Source organism: Propithecus coquereli, unplaced genomic scaffold (assembly GCF_000956105.1).
Source record: "Propithecus coquereli isolate 6110/MARCELLA unplaced genomic scaffold, Pcoq_1.0 Scaffold396, whole genome shotgun sequence".
NCBI lineage: Eukaryota > Metazoa > Chordata > Mammalia > Primates > Indriidae > Propithecus > Propithecus coquereli.
In genome coordinates, this window is record NW_012149685.1 from 1,041,685 (window position 1) to 1,061,078 (window position 19,394).

General features: G+C 36.9%; 1 protein-coding gene across 1 annotated transcript in view; it reads right to left on the minus strand.

Moving 5' to 3' along the window:
• Window positions 1–18,811, minus strand: part of LRRC7 (leucine rich repeat containing 7) — a 571,016-nt gene extending 552,205 nt beyond the window's left edge. The window contains exon 1 of the mRNA XM_012652676.1: window positions 18,445–18,811. Within this exon, the coding sequence (XP_012508130.1) occupies window positions 18,445–18,446 (2 nt within the window). The 5' untranslated portion in view covers window positions 18,447–18,811. The remainder of the gene's footprint in view (window positions 1–18,444) is intronic.
• Window positions 18,812–19,394: the final 583 nt, after the last annotated feature.

A 19,394-nucleotide genomic window follows, 5' to 3' on the forward strand; every position in this document is an offset into this window, starting at 1 on the left:
TACGTAATCCAGGTCAAAGAGTTTGGGGACAAGGAGTCAGTGGTGGTTGAATCAGAAGTATTCTACATAGACCTGTTATTTTCATAACGTCAGAAAGCCCCACAGAGTGGGACTGGAGGAAGAAGAGTCCAGAGGAAGGGAGGGGTTGGAGAGGGCCAGGGAGGGGCCATAGGAAGGCAGAGGAAACAAAGAAATCCTGAACTGGGGGAGCAATAGTGGGAACAAGGAGGGAAAAGAAATTTGAAAACTGTTCAGGAATTAGAGATCATAATGTGAGAAGAAAAAGCATATGCTAAAGGGAGCAGAGAAGTAGTAGATTTTAAATTGGGATGAGTATGTAATACACACAATAATCAAAGAGGAGTAATTTAAGAAGGAAGACATTTTCTTAAATCTCTTCATTTACTGGTAATTTACATTATCACTAAAATACTCGATTGATCCTATTATACCATATTTTACCATTTGCATACTTAAAAATATCCCAGGAGAATAGACATGTAGAAATACAAACATGTACAATGTATTTCTTCATAATATATTTCTTCATGTATATATTTCTGAAGGCAAGAAAATAATACCTCCTATAAATGATGTTATTTAGATACTGTTGTGAAAATAGCATGAACATGTTGGGAGTTGCTAGACTCATCTAAATTCTATGCTGTTCCTCAGAATTCAGAGAACAGAGAATCCAAAGTTTAACAATAAAAGTAACTTCTTAGGATCTTATATTTTGTTACTTAGTAATGGACAAAGAACAATATTTTAGAGAAATAAAGAACAAGTATTACATCTTTAAATAACACTCAAAATATCAAGAATAAAGTTAGGTAAAATGCCTTTTTTACATTAGTAGTTCAATTAAAAATTTATATTGGTATCTACTAAATTGAAAAGATTAATTTCATTTTTTAAATTATAATAATAATAAATGACAGTTATGGAGAGTTACTGAAATTATTTTAAGTAAATGGTGTGTAATATCTCATTGAATCTTCCCCCTGAGTATCCTATCAGAACAGGATGACTTTGTACATTTTGCAGTCAGGAAACTGAGGTTTGCAGAGGCTGATTTGTCCATCATCTCACATCTGGGTAAAGGCAGAGCTGGAGCCTGTTCCAGACCCAGCTGAAGCTGAAGACCTTGCTCCTGATCACAAATTCTACACTGTTTCTCTTCACATTTTGTCTTTATATTCAATAGGATATATATTTCACTGTGACCTTGGGAAATTCACCGACACTTTTAGGGGAAATAAGAATTCAATAAAGCAAGTGATATGAGGTCTAGCATTTATTAATTCTCAACTAGAATCCTTACTTGGTGCTTTGTACATATATTATTTTATGTCATCTTCAAAGTAATCCTATGAGAGAGCTTATAATTATGATTGTAGTTGTTCCTTTTTTAGAGATGAAACTGAAGATTAGAGGGGAACAGAGGATATGTTTGGCTTAATAACTTATAGCCTACTGGTGAACCATAGAACTGGATATGCGTGGGTCTCCACCGTGAGCGTCCTGCCCACAGCAACACAATGTCTCTTTGGAGTGAAGATATAATACAAGGTCTCTTTGGAGAACTCAGCTCAGTGTACATGGAGTGTAACATTTGTACATAGAAGGAGCAGAGAATAAGTTTGAGAACGTTATTTGAAAGAATTTGAAGGCTTGTGAAGGTCAACTTAAGAAATTGAGACTTTTTATAAGCTGGGGTAAACTATTGGGGATCTCTGAAAAGGAAAATTAATTCTGCAAAGAAGGCATTCACAAAAATTAATTTGACAGATGAGTAAGGGAGATTAAAGTCAGAGAGACCAATTACAATAATGTTTAAGTTCTTACACATAAGGAAGGAGGGAAAAAGAAAGAAAACCCTTTTGAGTAGGTCAATATTTTAAATCGACAAAAATTTAAATCAATTAATTTTATTTTGGCATTTTGATTGATCCTCCAACATAACTGGAGACAGTAAGGTTGGCTGAGTGTCAGACCAGCTCTTAGGACCTCCACTATTTAACAATAGTAGATTTAAGTCCACAATAAACCTCCATTCTTTACAAATTCGTACAACAATCTGTAGTCCTTCCATTCTGAGAATCATTTTTGCAAGCAAGATTTTTAGTAGTTGATATTCATTTGTGGTATAAAGGAACCAAAGGCATTATCTTGTACAACGTTTAAGAATAACGACAGAACAGTTTACTAATTAAAAGTCTTGGATATATTTCTTGGTTATAGTTTATGTAGTTCTTTCTGAACTCATTGGTGGCTGGCTGTGTCATTCTGACAAGGTCAGTGGCCCTCATTTAACTGGCTGCAAGTGTTTTATCACGTACTGTACTTCCAAGAAATGTTTACAGTGATAGCCCACAACTTATTTTTGACATCTGCAGGCTCTTTCAAAGTTTCTCTTTTTGTGTTTATGTTGCAAATGAATATTAACATCATAGATACTTCCATACACAATGGAAATTATTTTCATAATAGTGACTCAATTTATAAATATATTACACTATGTGCAAGACATACATTATATATCATACTTTTAAAAGCTTTAAATTTCATTTAGCATAATCTATGCAAATGGTAAAGAAAAGATTAGAATATCCTACAACATGGAACATTCCTGATGTAATAAAACTTTCCTGTAATCCTCTAGCTTTTCAACAAAAGAGAAATATACTTTTTTAGTTTTTAAATTGTACATGCATCTCTTCTCCATTTGAAAATACACAGAATACTTTTAATGACTATATATTTTTATTCTTTTCCTAAAAATCTTATTAGCTCACAGAATTGGTGAGGATTACATACATCATGGCTAGATGAGTTCCTGAAATGACAGTAAGTCTCCAATAAATACTGCCTTGTTTCTTCTCCTTTTATTACATTTGTATATAAATTCATTTTAAAGTAGTTTTGTAAATGTTTGAGATAAAGCATTTCAAAGAATTGAAAAGATACAACTGTGGATCAGTATAGCAGTTTACATTCAAGGAACATGTATGGAACAGTGTGTAGAATTCTGTTATATATATGGTGTCAAAAGAGAAGATGATAGCAGAGGCTTCTCCCAGGAAGTGATCACCCAGTTGAAATAGGAAAATAACATGGGAATTAACAAGGTAAAAACAACAGTTAACATGAAAAACATATGTAAAAAACCTGAGGTTGCAGGAAACAAGGGCTTTTCAAGGCTGAAAGAACAACATTTTTGCACCTGTAGGAAATGAAGCTGGAGTGTAGATAATAGGTGGACTGGAGGCTTTGCAATAAAAATTATGAATTTTGGTTTTTATCCAAAAAGAAATAGTAAATCAATAAATTGTTTTAATTGGAGAGGGGGGTAAGGTGATTCAATTTGCATATCTAAAGTTATTAAGGTAATAGTGTACTAGATTGTTTTTCTTAAGTAAATTATTTAATCATCACAACATTTATGTGAGATGGGTATTATTATGTTCACTTCAAGGATGAGTAAATTATGATGTATAGAGTTAAAATAACTTTCCTAAGGTCACTTAGCTAGAAAGTAAGAGAAAAAAACTTAAACTTATGTTAATATCTTTAATCTTACTGCAATTCAACTGTGTATGCTACTAAAACAGATGCCAGCAAAATATAATTTTGACAGATATTTTTTAAAATAAAAACTTCAAGGCCAAAGTAGCAAATAGCTAAAGTATAATGTAGGTTAGGCAACACGGAGTAATAAAAATTCACATCTTCCAAAATAGAAGGCCCCTAAAATACCCTCAAATATTTCTGTCTTATAGGTTAACAGAGAAATAAAATTCTGAGGAAATAATCATTCCGTCCACCTTGCCTCTGAAACTGTTTCTTTGCTGATCACCCTGGAGTCCACATTCGCAAAAAATGTAGCCAATTTCAACAAGATATTTAGGATGAGAGAAGTAAAAAGGATTCCAAGCCCTGACAAGTACAAAACCCAAAGTCATCCTAATGAGCCATATTCATCAAAATGAGTCTTTTCATCTGCCTTAGATTACCCTGGAGTTGTGTTTTCTCTGCCATTTTGCCTATTTAGGCGGGCACAGAAGATATTCATTAAGAAGTAGAACTGGCAGTCCCAAATACTTTTCTGTCTTAGAGAGGGCTGGCATACATACTGATAATTGGTGTGATAAAATGAACCCTTCTGAGAGTCTTTGTGTGGATAATATCAGCCTTTGTCAATCAAAGAAAAAAAAATTGAGAGTGAATGCATTACAACCCTGTTTGTACTCATAAAACAATTCAAATGACTTTGCTCAACCCCAAGTTTGTTGGTAATCTGTAGCTTAAAATAACAAATAATGCCTATATTTTTATATAATTTCCCCAATTGGGGGCAAGCTATTTTTCTGTTTAAAAGGAAGTGAGAAATTATAAAATAATTATACATTGGCATGACAATTCTTGAACATGAAACATAGTCATTTTAAACACAGCAGTCTTACTTGTTTCCATTTTATGTATTGGAGTTCTTCGTAATATTTCATTTGATAAAAGCATTCCATAATTTAAAAAAATGTTCGAAAACCACTGGTTTGGTGGTGATTGTGTTACCCTTCAACGTAGGAGTCCAACTGTTTCAAAAGAACACCTATGGAAGCAGAAACACGAATGATCTAATCTATTTACTTCTGAAGAATTTAATTAATTAGAAATGTTTCCAATTTTAATGATTCCATTTATTAACAAAGCAAAAAATTTACTTGTGAAAGTATGGTTCATTCAATAAGTAATTGTTATAACCCAAAGTTTTAGATTCCGTAGATCTGAACAAAAATAAAATATATAAGGTTTTGAACATTAAAGGGAATTTCAGGCTCTATGAATGGATAGTTATCTTAAGAGTTCCAAAGTACTTCCACTCCTAAAATCTAAAACACTCCACACATCCTCCAGATTTTAATAGAAAAAATAAAATTTTATTTCATAACTAAGCTTCAGTGCTTGAAAGATAAGAAATTCTGTTTCCCCAAGCTAAAACTAAATTGCTATTAATCTAAATTTCAAGATGAATGTTATTTTTTCCAAAAGCCCCATAACCTAGGGAAATAGGGCATAGCAAAGGTAATTTACCTGATAAATTTATAAAATACATTTCAACTTAATCAAAGAATAAAAAAATCAAAATCTATTCATAAGTACAACTGCATTAAACAGATCTGCATGCTGGCCAGGATACAAAAGCCCAGGAAAGAGACTCAGGGAACTCAACAGTTAGTATCCACTATGGCTATTCGTTCCTCTAGTGCCAGTCCACTTAGAGGCAGTTATGTTAAGATGGAAAAAAATATCTTTCAAAGTATAAATGCTAAACCACTACCCTAGAAGTAGATAAAGATCTGGAAAGAGTCAGCGTTCCTAAAGGCATCACTGAGCTTTTATACAAGTGTGGATGCTTAACTATTTGTTTCCTTGCCATGCTAGGCTTGGTTATGTGACTTGCTTTGGCCAGTGGAAAGTGAATGGACATAAAATACTCTGTGTGTGAGCAGAAGCTCTCACTGAACTTTAGATGGTCAGTTTGGCTTCTTGCTCCAGCTCTCTTCCAGGAGAACAACACATCCCAAATAAGGGCTGCTCCTTCGGCCTGGATCTTGGAGTAAACACTGGGTGGACCAAGCTGAGCAGAGTTGCTGCCGTCCCACAGGTCTGTAAGTGAGAAATGAATGTTTGTCGTGTAAGCCACTGAGATGTTTTGGGATTGCAGTTACCACTGCAAGAGCTAAGTGGAAGAAGGGGTAAAATAACTATCTTACTCAGTTAAGCCACTAAATTGTAGGTACTTTTTAAACTTGCAACTGAATATATTGCTAAATAATGTATCCATGAATAAAAAATTATCCTTTTATTTATGTATATACTCTCTGGGAAGCAATTTACAGAGTGTTTTAACTGACAAAACTCAGCTGTAAACAATTTTAAAGAGGAAGAACTCTAGGAAAGAGACCACATATGGGGCAAATTGCGAATAGGTGTAGTTTTGCCCAGAGAATTCCACAGTATGAATCCCTTGGTGGCTACAGTGCTGCAGGAGGCTAGGAAGTGTTTGGGGTGGGTTGCTTAAAACAAACTTTACCAATTTTTTAAAGCCTTCTTATCATCTTAGGAAATGAAGTATAAAAAGACCAGGAGTGATCTGTTCTTTCCAAACCATAAAGCATAATGGGAAAAGGTGGGAGAAATTAGTATTCAGAAAGAATGGGTATGAAGTTATTTTTTCTCTGCATACCAAAGAATAATTAAAATAAACCAAGATATCAATATAAAGTGAGTCACTCTAATGCATGCCTAATTTTTATTTATTTGAAAACTTTTGTTTTCTTAAAAAGAGGCTTTATTTTCCCCACAAAAGTATTCAATAATTTCATATAAGGAGAAGTGTTTATTTTTGTAAATCGATACTCTGATTCATTTTTTTTCAATATGTCAGCCAGTTATTCAGTTTCCTTCAAATTAGTGTCAATGTTCTTAAATAGACTAGTTCTCTCTCTGGATTCTCTACTAAACAGATACCACTATGTATCCAGTTTCTCATGCCAGGTATCTTGGAATGATGCTTAATACAACACTTCCTCTCATTAGCCTTTTCCCACTATCAATTCAATTTGATTCTACAAAATCAATCCAATAGATTCTATAAAATGTATTTAAGTTTCATCTACCTCTTTAATTTCTACTACCAAAATTCTGGCCCAAGATAACTTAATCTCTTGCCTAGCCTAGCCTAATGTAAACATCTCCTAATTTCCTAATTTAAGAATCTCTTGCCTTCTTCTATTCATTGTAAACACAGCAGGCCAAATGATCATTTAAAAATGTCAGTTAGTTCACACCACTCTTCTGTTTAAAAATGCTTAATGAGGCCCAGTGTAGTGGCTCAAGCCTGTAATCCTAGCACTCTGGGAGGCCCAGGCTGGAGGATTGCTTAAGCTCAGGAGTTTGAGACCAGCCTGAGCAAGAGTGAGACCCCATTTCTACAAAAAACAGAAAAATCAGCCAGTCATGGTGGCATATGCCTGTAGTCTCAGCTATTTAGGAGGCTGAGGCAGGAGGATTGCTTGAGCCCAGGAATTTGAGGTTGCGGTGAACTATGATGACGCCACAGCACTCTAGCTGGGACAACAAAATGAGACCCTATCTTAAAAAAACAAATAAAAAATAAAAAGTCAATTGAATATTTTTAAAAAATGCTTAATGACTTCGCATAGAGTGTAAGATAAATATCTTAAATTCTTAACCTGGTCAATATGTCAATAGATGTCTGGCTCATATCTGATTCATGTCATGCCAGTCTCCCGCTGCTCTTGATATCCAGCCACACTAACCTCTTTCCAATCACATTGCCCTTCCATACACCTGATTTAGGGTTTTTGCATTTGCCATTTGCCCTGCCTGGAATTCTTCTGCCCCCTTCATTGCCTGGCTAACTCCTGTCATCTTAGGGGTCTTATTTAAATAACAGTTCATCAGAGAAGCTACTTCTCCTCCTCAGGTCCTTATCATATTTACTCTCAGTAGCTTGGTTTTCTCCTTCTCAGCTTTTATCATAGATTTTAATTATATATCCCTAGAATGATTATTTGTTTAAAATCTATTGCATTAGACTGTAATCCCTATACAATCAGGGGCCACATTTGTACTCAGCTATGCCTAGCACAAGTCATGGCACAAAGTAGTAGCACAATAAATTTTTAGAATGAATGAATGCATGTAAGAACTTGAGTAAAATTTATTCAACAGAGAAAAAGTTGCAGATTCCTAGAGATATGGTAGATTTTTTTTTATTATAAAGATTGTCCCAACAACATATAGGATGAGAAAATATATATAACCCTGGTTTCTTTGACTTGTTTAAAAATCAGAGGAGCTATTACTGAATTGTACAAGAACAGTAGCATAGTTTGGAGATTTCTGGTATATCAAAATATGCTTGCACACAAAATTACAAACCGAGAAAGTAAAAGGGCTTAAAACCTATAAAAATTTTCCAAATGAATTGATTTTTTTATCTGTAAAATATTATCTTTTAAATAATAGCTTTGTTAAAAATTACAACTTTAATCAGTCATAAAATATATATTTTTATATTAGGATCTAAATTAGAGGCATGTTCATGTAACATTTCTGAAGTTTTGATACCATGAATTAGATTTCAGTAGTCTACTGTCACTAGAACTTCAATTTGTCTCTCAAATTCAATAAATTTAAGAGGCAGGGAAGACTAGCTTATTCTCTAGTACGAAATGACTCCCCAAATCTATATTTCTTATAGTACTATATTTCTTGCTCATATTACATGTCAAATGCATGTGTGTAGGGAGGGCTACATTTAGTGTAGTCGTTCAGGTACCAGGCTGATGGAGGCTCCATCATGACATAAGCTTCCTTGATTGCTACATCAGGGAAAGAGCAAATAGTGCACTGGGTCGTAAACACTTCTACTCAGAAGAGGTACTCCTCACTCTTTGCTCCTATTACATTGACCGAAGCAAGTCGCATGGCTGTGCCTAACTTCACGTAGGGGCTGGGAACTACAGTCCTATAATATTCTTCAAAAGGGGAGAGAAAAAGAAAATGAGAACTGCACTAATGACTATAAGAGTCACTTAGAGGGATTCAGAAGTATAGGTGAAACCATTCATTCTTTCAATCATTCATTCACACAACATGCATATTTTTTCTGCACTAGGCTGTGAGCAAGTTTGCTGGGGATAAAAAAATCAGATGAGTCCCTATATATGTGCTGGTTTTGGAGACAGTCATTTAAACAAACAATTATTTAAAAAATAATTCTAGGAATGAATGGCCAATATATTGAAGCATTCTAAGAAGACCAATTTAAAGTGAACTTTGGGTGATTACACAAATCATACAATTCAAAGTTTTGATCATTTTTTAAAAAGAGATATGTAAAGAATGTAATCAAGACGTTCTGAGTTTCATTAAACTATATTCACATTCAATATATTTTAATTTAGCTAAGCACTCTAAAAAGAATTTACCATCTTAACAGTGATCTTTACTCAGTTTAAGGTAAATTTCTCACTGACTCACATCCAGAAGGAGAGAGTGTAAAACTCATGTAGCATCCCAGGGCTTTTTGCTGCCTTCCTTTTTAATGGAAATACTAGAAGCTATTATATTACTTTTTATAATGTAGGTTCATCAGACTATAACCTCTGACCCTCAATAAATTTCTATTTTCTATACTAAAAATATGCCATTTCATCCACTGTTAAACAATAATATTAATACCATTAAGTGACATTTAAAACAAGAAAGTATCCATATTCCCAGAACCCAAATACAACTTTCTCTTTTCTGCATTTCTATTTTTCACACATGATCATACAAAAACATTCTACCAGGAAAAGGGGGAAGGAGATTAAGAACATATCCCTTTCTACAAATTATGGAGAACTTTACATATTCAAAGAAGAGACATAACCTTGAGGTTTGGGGCTGTCTTGGTCACATGTAGGGACAAAAGGAGTGACTACTGCATCCCTAAGACTGATTGCAGAGAGGCTAGCATATTATTTGTTAGCAATCACCATGACACCATGTCTTCAGAGAAGAATTTACACTGATTAACAAATGGTAGAGAAGATACATGCTTTGCCAGTTGCTACAGAAGACAAGACAAGTGCCCTTGGTCTGGGTCAGGGAGTATATTTAGGGTACGATGTATAAATAGAGAGTTCCTGGTACTAAGAGGTTGACATACATACATTTATACTTAAGAAAGGCAGAACTTAAACACTGTTTATACCAATCTTGTTCTAATGTTTTTACTCACCAGCACATTTTACTTTAAGGTAAATGCTTTCTTAATTACCTGTGGTGTTCCTAGATTTTCCAATACACTATATTTTCATAAATGAGCATGTACCCCATTTCAATATAGAATGTGATTCTGTTAATCCACATATTAACTCTTAATAAAGCTTATTTACTTCATGATTTTTATATGAAAAATAAACATGCATAGCAGTTCTAGTAGTTTTGTCCTGTACCGCAGTACAAAAAAAGCACATCGTCTTTGCACCCAGGCCCCTTCGTTTATATCCCACTTTGGTGTCTGCTGTGTTTAACTTTTGGTGGCTTGCTTTTTGTCTGCAGGAAGCAAATCTTAGATATGACAAGGCAGAAAAAGCAAGCAAGCAAACAAACATCAAACACCCTTTCTCCTTATATTACATGTTTAAATAACATCTCATTGTATAAAATTAGATACTGTAAAAGATAAATCAGGTATTATTATGGGGAAAATTCAAACCCTAGACTGGTAGAGGCTGACGTCTTGTCTTACTGTTAACACTTAGTCTTAGGACATTCAGATATTGTCATACAAAATGGTGTGTGGGATTACATTCACAGATGCAGAAATATGTTCCGTTCTATCGCACCCACAAGTCTCAGAAGAGTACAATGAAAGCTGGCATGAATAAGAACCATTCTACAAATGAAAGCATAGCTAATTTGCTGATATGTAACGCACTAATTTACTCATGATGGTGTTTCTTCAATTTTAAACATTATATCTGTACTAATTAGTTTTATTTTGTCTTTTTAAGAGGGTTAGTAGATGGGACTGTGTAAGTATATCTGTTTAATCAAAACTTTTTATTATAAATATTTCTATATATGTGTATAACACATATTTTAAGAGATTTACATAATTTCAAAAATGTTTTATAATTGTTGCTAATATGTTTTGTCAGTGAGTTAAAAAACATCTTGCCCTAAGTTTCCCAGTAAACAAAGCTTGTAGATAATGTGGACTGAGAATTTTAGCACTAAAGAAACATAAATGAGAATCATTAATTTCAAATTTGTCCCGTGACAGAAGAACTAAGTCATAACATATATGTAAACAGATATTTAGAAGAGGGAGCTTATTTGAAAAGACCCTTCAAAATGTAACTTAGTGGCTGGGTGCACTAGCTCACGCCTGTAATCCTAGCACTCTGGGAGGCCAAGGCTGGAGGATCGCTTGAGCTCAAGAGTTTGAGACCAGCCTGAGCAAGAAGGAGACCCAATCTCTACTAAGAATAGAAAAAGAAAAAAGATTAGCTGGGCATGGTGGTGCACGCCTGTAGTCCCAGCTACTAAAGAGGCTGTGGCAGGAGGGTCACTTGAGCCCAGGAGTTTGAGGTTGCTGTGAGTTAGGCTGATGCCAGGGCATTCTAATCTGGGCAACAAAGTGAGACTCTGTCTCAAAACAACAACAATGACAGAAAAATGTAACTTAGTGATGCAAAAAAATTCACAGAACTCAATTTGTTTTACAAATTCCAACTATACCATATTTTATTATCCCAGTTAGAATACTTTCCTAATCAATATTTAAGGCAACATTTTATAGTAAGGCCTAATATCACTTTAAATAATTCTTGTATTTTGGTAAGAAAACTCATTGCTTGGCCCTTAACCAAATTAGCAAATTTAGAAGAGAATTCATTTATTGAAAATGAATTGAACATTTCTTTATCATCCAATATTTATTTATCTGGCATTATCCTAAAAAATCAATAATTTAAAAGAACATTTTAAATTTAATATTTGAAAAAGGATGTAGTATCCACATTTAGAATGCTTCAGGATTAATGGAAATTAATTCCATATTTCTTAAATAAAGACATCTTTTTAAAAATAGAATACTTAATAGATGTTAAATTTATAGCAGTAGAGTCTGTCCAGACAGTCAAATCAAAGTGGAAAGATAAGGCAATTGTCCAGAACATGTAAGTCAAATAAAAACTCAGGGCAAAATTCAGGCCAAAATTAAATGAAACAGAAATGTCTTTGGATGGTGTCATCATATTGGCTGGCTACATTAATTGGATCTATTGGATTAAGTTTCCCTTCCCTCTTTCACTTTGCTCAGGTATAAAAGACTCCAATAGTTCCAAGGGTGTGGTGTTACTGGCAGAGATTAGGAGCCCATAGATTCGGTTCTATTGCTATTTCTGCCATTAATAGCTGGGTCACCTTGAGTAAGAAAGCAAACTTAGAGGGCCTTGGTTTCCTTTTTTTATAAAATGAGACTCTTTAAAGTCCTTTCTGACTCTGAAGTATTATAAACTCAGAAAATAGTAAGATTTCCAGCTATGTGTGTGTGCGTGTGTTGTGAAATAGAACAATTACAGCTGTATGTGTATGTGTGCAGTATGCCCCATGTTCAACAATACAGTATTACCCTAAGGATATCACTAATATTTAACACTCACTCCAAGTTTAACTAGGTATTTGATTTAATTACAACAGCTTTTATAATTGTCTTAATAAATTAATCACACTTGAAATAGGGAGGAAAATTTTTTCATGTCTTGAATTACACTGACTCATAATAACACTGGACAGTAAATATTCAATGTGATATGAGTGTTCAATATATGTGATCCAAGGTAGGTCTCCATCCTACATAACTCCATAAGGTGCCTACTGGTGGTAAGAACTTCGGTGATGAATGCACTTGATGCAGAACACTTAAGCAGTTACTACTCAAGAATTCTAATTATTTGCAATTTTTACACCATCTGTGTCACAACAATCCTTTAAATTCTGTTGGCGTATTTTAGCTTTATGTCCATTACTCACCTTTTAGGTGCAACACATGTCTTCATAATACTTGGGCACTGTATCAATAAGGCTCATTTCTTGCTTTTCCTTCCATTGTCAAATAACTTGATAATGCAGCCAGGCATCAATAAAATATTTTGCCACTATATGAAAGTATCCTTATCTTTTTCAATATAATGGCATAAAAATCCTGTATTTTTTCTTAGTAAATTAAGTCTAACAGCTCTTTTCCAACTATTTGTCCCATATTGTCTACTGTTAGCTCTGTTTTTATGCTTTTCACAGTACCATCTTCTCTTCTTACCTATGAAAGGCTCATAATGATAGTGACAGTATTTATGCTATCAGCATGTTTGTTTTTTTCAGGTCAGCTACCTTTTTCAGTAATTAGAACCAATAGCTTCTTAGTCGTTCTCATACCACTTTACCTCTTGAATACCACAAAATTTAATTATCTCCCTCATCTGACCACACACACACACACACACACACACACACACACACACTCTTACACATGTGTTCTACCGTTCCCTTGTTTTTAACTTAACATATTTGTTATGATACTACCTCAGGCATAGTATAACTCTCCCTTGGTGTTAAATTTGCTTTCAACTTTACTAAATTTCATGTAGAGCAAAAATGCCCTGGCACAACTGAAGAAACCACATCTTTAAGAAGCCAATAAATTAATTCTTTAAACTATGTACACAACTACTCTATTGTTAAAATATTTAAACAGATCATGTCAATGCTAGTATAAATTTCAATACTTCATCCCTGGTAATTACTATTTCTTTCATGTGTAATAAAGTAAAATAATATTTTGCATACAGATTTTACGCACTAAATAATGAAATGAAAATGAGTGTACAAAGAAAATCTTTTCGGTTATTAAATTTATTAAACAATTTTTCCATGTGTCTTTAAATGACGAATGATAATATTTCTATTAAGATTAATAATTTAATTAGCATATGTGATACATCTTCAGAGACTTATTTATCAAGTAAGTCATAGTTTCAGAAAAGACATGACAGCTATTGACTCAAAACTTCCATTATTGAACACTTCTGTTATGTACTTTTATATGACAGCTTCTAATAGGTTATTAAATGTTCCTGTCAGTAATTAATTATGCAATAATATCTTCCATATCAATATTAAATGGTCACAAAAGTGATAACAGTATATTATTGTAAAATATGTAGATCACTTTGAAAAATCAAGCTCAAAATCATAACTTTTCTTTGCACATCAGAAAAAAGTTCTGTGATCTATGGACTTTCAGCTGAAACTAATAAACTTCAATTTATGCCATGGGGAGCACTGTATGGAGAAAAAGGCACAGGAGAAAATCTGGGTTTAACTTTTGGCCCATCACTTTCCAACTATGTGACACAGACATGTCACTTGCTGTCTTTGAACCTCAATTTTCTAATCTTTAAAATGGTAAGAATAATCCTCCTTACAGGATTATTTTGAAGTAAAGCACCCGATTCATAGCAAGTGTTTAGGAACTGGTAGCTGTTATTATATAGGATTACAGTTCAGATACTATGGTAGGGGAAAAAAGATGACAAGTGATGCTCATGGATTTCTGAGCATATTCCTTAATTCTGAGACAGAAAATAGATATATTTGATCTATTTAAATGGCATGTTTTAAAAATATACTATGCCACCACTCTACACAACCATACACACACACATACACACACATACATATATTACTATAGAAAAACAGATGTGTACCAAAATCTGTTTTTGCTGCACTCTTCTAAAATGTCCAAATCACATTTCATGTACCATTTTGTCTTATTTGATATGTACTACACTTCCAAATTAGCAATTATTACTACCCCTTTTATGTCATTAAAAAAGACTAATTTATATTACCTGAGATTACTTTTATTTCTGGAAGTACCAAAGGTTTTCTTACTTTTCTTTCATTATCTCAGGGTAATTCCCTATAGTTATTTCTATGAAAACATCCATATTTCTATTGATCCAAATATTATTCACAGAACATGGTTTCAAGTTTCACAAATAAAAAATACTATTGATTTGTGGCCACCATGTTCCAAACATTGTTGATTTATAGTGCCACTTTTAATTTTGAGTTTTCATTGAAAATTCACAATTTAGTATTTTAAGACACATGTGAAATGTATCTATGAATTTCCTTTATGATTTTGTGCTTCCTGAAAATAGAATATAATTGCTACACTACAGGTTTAAATTGCTATTTTAATATTAAAATTCCATTTTTAATATGGAAACACTGAAAACTCTATCAAAGACCAATGTGGCCCATAGATTAAACAGATTCAAGGTGAAAACTTCAGGGTTCTCAGAAGATTCTCAAATCTCTCCAAAGGTATATTTCCTTGGGGTAGGAAATATTCAATGGTTAGTTGGCTTGTCATAAACTAAATCCTGTTCTGTGTCACAGATCTGGATTAACAGTTCCCCCAAAGTCATCTTACAAATTCACGTGACTCTTCAAAAGAATGGGGATGATACTCTGCAAAGCAGTCATTGTTATTGGAGACAAGAAAATACTCCAAATGTCTTTATTAATGATGTGGCTATTATAAGTGTTGTGCTCAATAAATAGCATATATGTTTGAAAAAAGAATTTTCCAAAAAAATTTGAAATAATTTATGTGAAGAAAGAAAATGTAATACAAATCCAGAAATAATTCAGATGATAATTTATCAATAGTTGGTTACTGTTTGTGTACTCTGTTAATTTACATATGGAATGAAGTTCAAATATCATGGAATGTGTTATCCATTCTTATATTGAGGCCACAGTCATTCAGAAAATAAAATTATATTCTCAATGGGTGTAATTTTGATATATTCATTAAAATCTAACATCTAGTTTTCAGCTGTTCTAAAAAGTGGACGTTTTAAGTCATGATTAACAAGACCAGGATTTTGTACCAAATATTGCCATGTATCATGTAGTGAAATAAGAAACACCCCTGGGAGTTAACACTGTTTAGATAATATAGTTAATGACTTACATAAGCAAAAAATGTATAATATTAATTTATATCTTCATAATTTAAAAACTCCAAACTAAACAAAAATACAGACACATAAAAGACTTTAAGCTTATGTTCTGTATTTTATAAAGGAATTAGAAAATTAAAAGCTTAAAGTGGAATAAGATTTCAGTTAATAAAATTTTAATGTCCACCTAAAGCTGCCCTAAAATTCTGAATTAAACATGGCTACTGTAATTGGACCAGATTTGTTTCTTTAGGAAGTTGTTTCTAATTCTGAAGCTGCATATGTGCAGGGACAAGTGATGTAGAACGTAAGGGTTGCCATGGTAAGTACACATCTTTTCTTGGACAAAATTTTTTTAAAGTATATAAAGAACCCTCACCTCATAATATGTCATAGAAATTGACTTTGCTTTCCTTACCACCACATATAAGTACAATATGATGCAATGCAGCATTGCACAAAAATAGCTCACATTTTAAAAACTTTAACCCATTAAGATGGCTTATAAAATCTGAAATGAAAATGAAATAAGAAGTCTCCAAGTCAGATAACTCTAAATGTTGGGTCGGGAATAAACTCCATCTTCATTAAATTAATAAATAATCTGACCTCAGGACATTCCACGGGCCTGAGACAACACAGGAGTTCAAACGCAATCACTAAACACCCCCCCCCCATACACTTTAGTCCTAAGACTCTTAAGGAAAAATAAAATCATTCCTACTCATTCTTTACCCTGCGTGATCAAAGGTTTCCAAGAAGCAGGGACTTGACTGCTCTAAGTCTTTTGCAAAAAGGTCTCCTGGTGGTTCCCTTACAGTTAGCTTAGCGACTCCTGGATGGAGGCGTGACACTTGGACTGGGGAGGTGGCATAATCTGTTGCGAATCGCAGCAGGTTCTGAGGAGCTGGAGAACCCACGTGTGCAGGGGCTGAAGAACTTTTCCACCTCCTCTCCCAGGTGAAATGCCTCATTTTAAAATAGGGAGCTGGCTGGGGCCAAGGGCAGGGTGGAGCGTGGGCGGTAAAAAAGAAATGGCAGAAGAGAAGGTTTCAAGCCCTTCACAGGTATCCATCTACCTGTGCTTATTTTCCCTGTATTCTTGCCTCCTCTGGTCAACTTTATTATTTTTTTTTCCTTTTGTAAGAGGACTTAAGCAACCGGGATGCTGAGCATCTCATAGGCTCAGGCTGGAACAAAGGAAATCGAGTTCCTAATACTGTATCTCTCCGGTTGGAGGGATCACGTGTTCTGCTTTCGCTGGAATGCACTCTTCTCGCCCACGCTATAAAATCTCTATTGTGCTTCGAAATTTACCCAGGTTAAAATATGCTCACATAAAATTGCTTTTCATCCGCCAGGAGTGCAACATTTCAACACATACAGGTACACATACATTTACCTGCCGACCCATTAACCAATGCAGGTAAATTCGATGGGTCGAAAGTGTAGTGGAAAAGTAACAGAAAAGAACAGGCGGAGGACCCCTGTGTCTCACCGATTCCCAGCCCCACCCCTCCGCTTTTTGTAATTTCTTTTGAAGGAGAACTTCGAAAGGAACGTGGGAGACTCAGAAGGTTGCTTTTTGAAGCAATTCCCGGGAGTTGTGACAGTGACCCCTTCCCTTCTCCGCCTCGCGCTGCGCGCTCTCCCCCAACCTGCTTGCTTTGTGACTTGGTGGAGAAGAGAAAGAGAGGGAGGAATGGGAGGAGAGGGCGGAGGCGGGTCCTTTATTCGGCTCTGATGGCCGAGAAGTGTAATGAGGCAATTTTGCAACCATCTCCGTTATTATGAAGTCACACTATTTTAAAAGGCAATCTGCACACCCCTCCCTCCCTCGCCCCGGTTCTTGACTCTGCAAACAGTTAAGACTAGAGACCTCTGGTAACCAATCTAATTTCTGTAAGCCAAGGTGCCATCATTACCCTAACGCTAATGTGCTTCCCTCCCTCTTTCCACGTAGGATCCGAAACACGTCCTGCATCCTTAATGACTCGGAGAAGAGGACGCGAGATGCTGAGGGGGGCCCAGCGCTGGACTGGGAATAGTGCAGGTTCACCAGCTTCTCGTGCCACACAAAGGAGATGTGCTGGCAGGAGTTGTGTGGGTTAGGGGGAGGGCGGCATCGTTCTCCCTGACTCCCGGGGAAAGCTTTCACTCCACCGCTCCCCCACTTCTTTCCGTCCTCCAGTCTCTCACGCTCCTTCGTCCCCTCCATCCCCCCAAACCCCACCCTATCCCTTCAATCCCCAATGATATAAAAATCTTTTTATTGAATTTTTTTTTAAATAGACATCGAGACAGTAATGCAACACCTTCCAAGATAAAGAGACAAGTGCGACCTGCCACAAGTGTGTGTGTGTGTGTGTGTGTGTGTGTGTGTGTGTGTGTGTGTGTCACGATCAAACAAGCGCTTCATCCCCAAGACATCTCCGGGAAAAAGCTGACAGGAGATACCCAAGATAATAAGAGGAACTAAACCTAATCTCAGCCGGACCAATGGTCCCAGCTCCAGCGCCCAACACTCGCTCTCTACCTTTCCTTTTCGCAGTATGTAACCCTTTAGGGTCTCTCATCAGCCCCGGCCACTCGGTGCGCCCAAGCACCCGCCCAACTAGCACCCAAATGCCCCGCAACCTACCACATCGCCACCTCCGTGGGCCACTGCAAGAGCAGCTCCCAGCGAGCGCCGAAGCCTCCAACCCTCCTGCCCCCGCCCCCGGCCGGCCGCTCGGGTCCCACACCTCGCGTGCCCACGGTCGCAGGCGGCGAGGCCCCCAACAGCCCTTTCCGCCCGGAGCAAGAGTGCCCTACTCACATCGCCGGCGGGAGAAACTGCCCATGGGGTTTTGGAGATCGTGAGCCGTGCAGCTGCCAAGGGTTATTCCTTAAAGTGTTCAGGGGTCCGCAGTGGAGTGGGCGCGAGGGTCCTTGGAGGAGGAGGAGGGAAGGACTAGGAGGTAGGAAGAACAGGAGGAAGAGGGGAATCCAGGCAGGTGCCACGTTAGACCATGATGTCGGTGCCCTTCAGGTGGACGGCCGGAGAGGTTCCCGCGGGAAGCGGCCGAGGGGAAGCCCGAAGCGCCGGCGGGGGAGGCACGAGCGCGTCCACTCCCCAGCCTCCGCCTGCCCTGCGCGCCGCGCTAGCGACCGCAGCAGCAGCAGCGGCGGCGGTGGCGGAGGCGCAGCTCCCTCCCCGCCCCCAGAAGGCTCCACAGACAATAAATCCTGGGCGGAGAAGAGATGAGCAGGAAAGGCGAATCGTGCACCTAACTCCGTTAACACCCCCTGCCCGCAGCCGCGCCTCTGCGGGGCAAGGATCCCCAGGGGCCGGAGCGCAGAGGGCGGTTCGGAGGGGCAGAGCGCTCCCTTGGATGCAGGCGGCGGCGGTGGCGGTGGTCCGAGTGGGAGGCTGCAGGTTCCGCCGACGAGAACCTGCTGCCGGGGGCTGGATGTCCGTGGCTTCAAGCCTGGGGTTCGCCCGGAGTGGGGTCTTCCTCGGTGCAGTGGCTCGGCGCACAGGTGCCAAGATTGGCAGTCGAAGAGGCGCTGCTCATGGCTCTTGGCTGTGTCTCCCCGCTCTCCCCGCCCCCTCTCTTTTTCCCCACCCCCTTTTCCGACGACACCAGCTGCAGTTGCTTCAAAGTGTGAAAAATGTCAAGGAGATTTTCCAATGATAGGAGGGGGTGACCATGTTCACAGTCCTCCGTCCCCTTATGAGATCCTCGCCTGCCCCTCTGACCTCTACTAGGGCTCTCCCAAATTGTG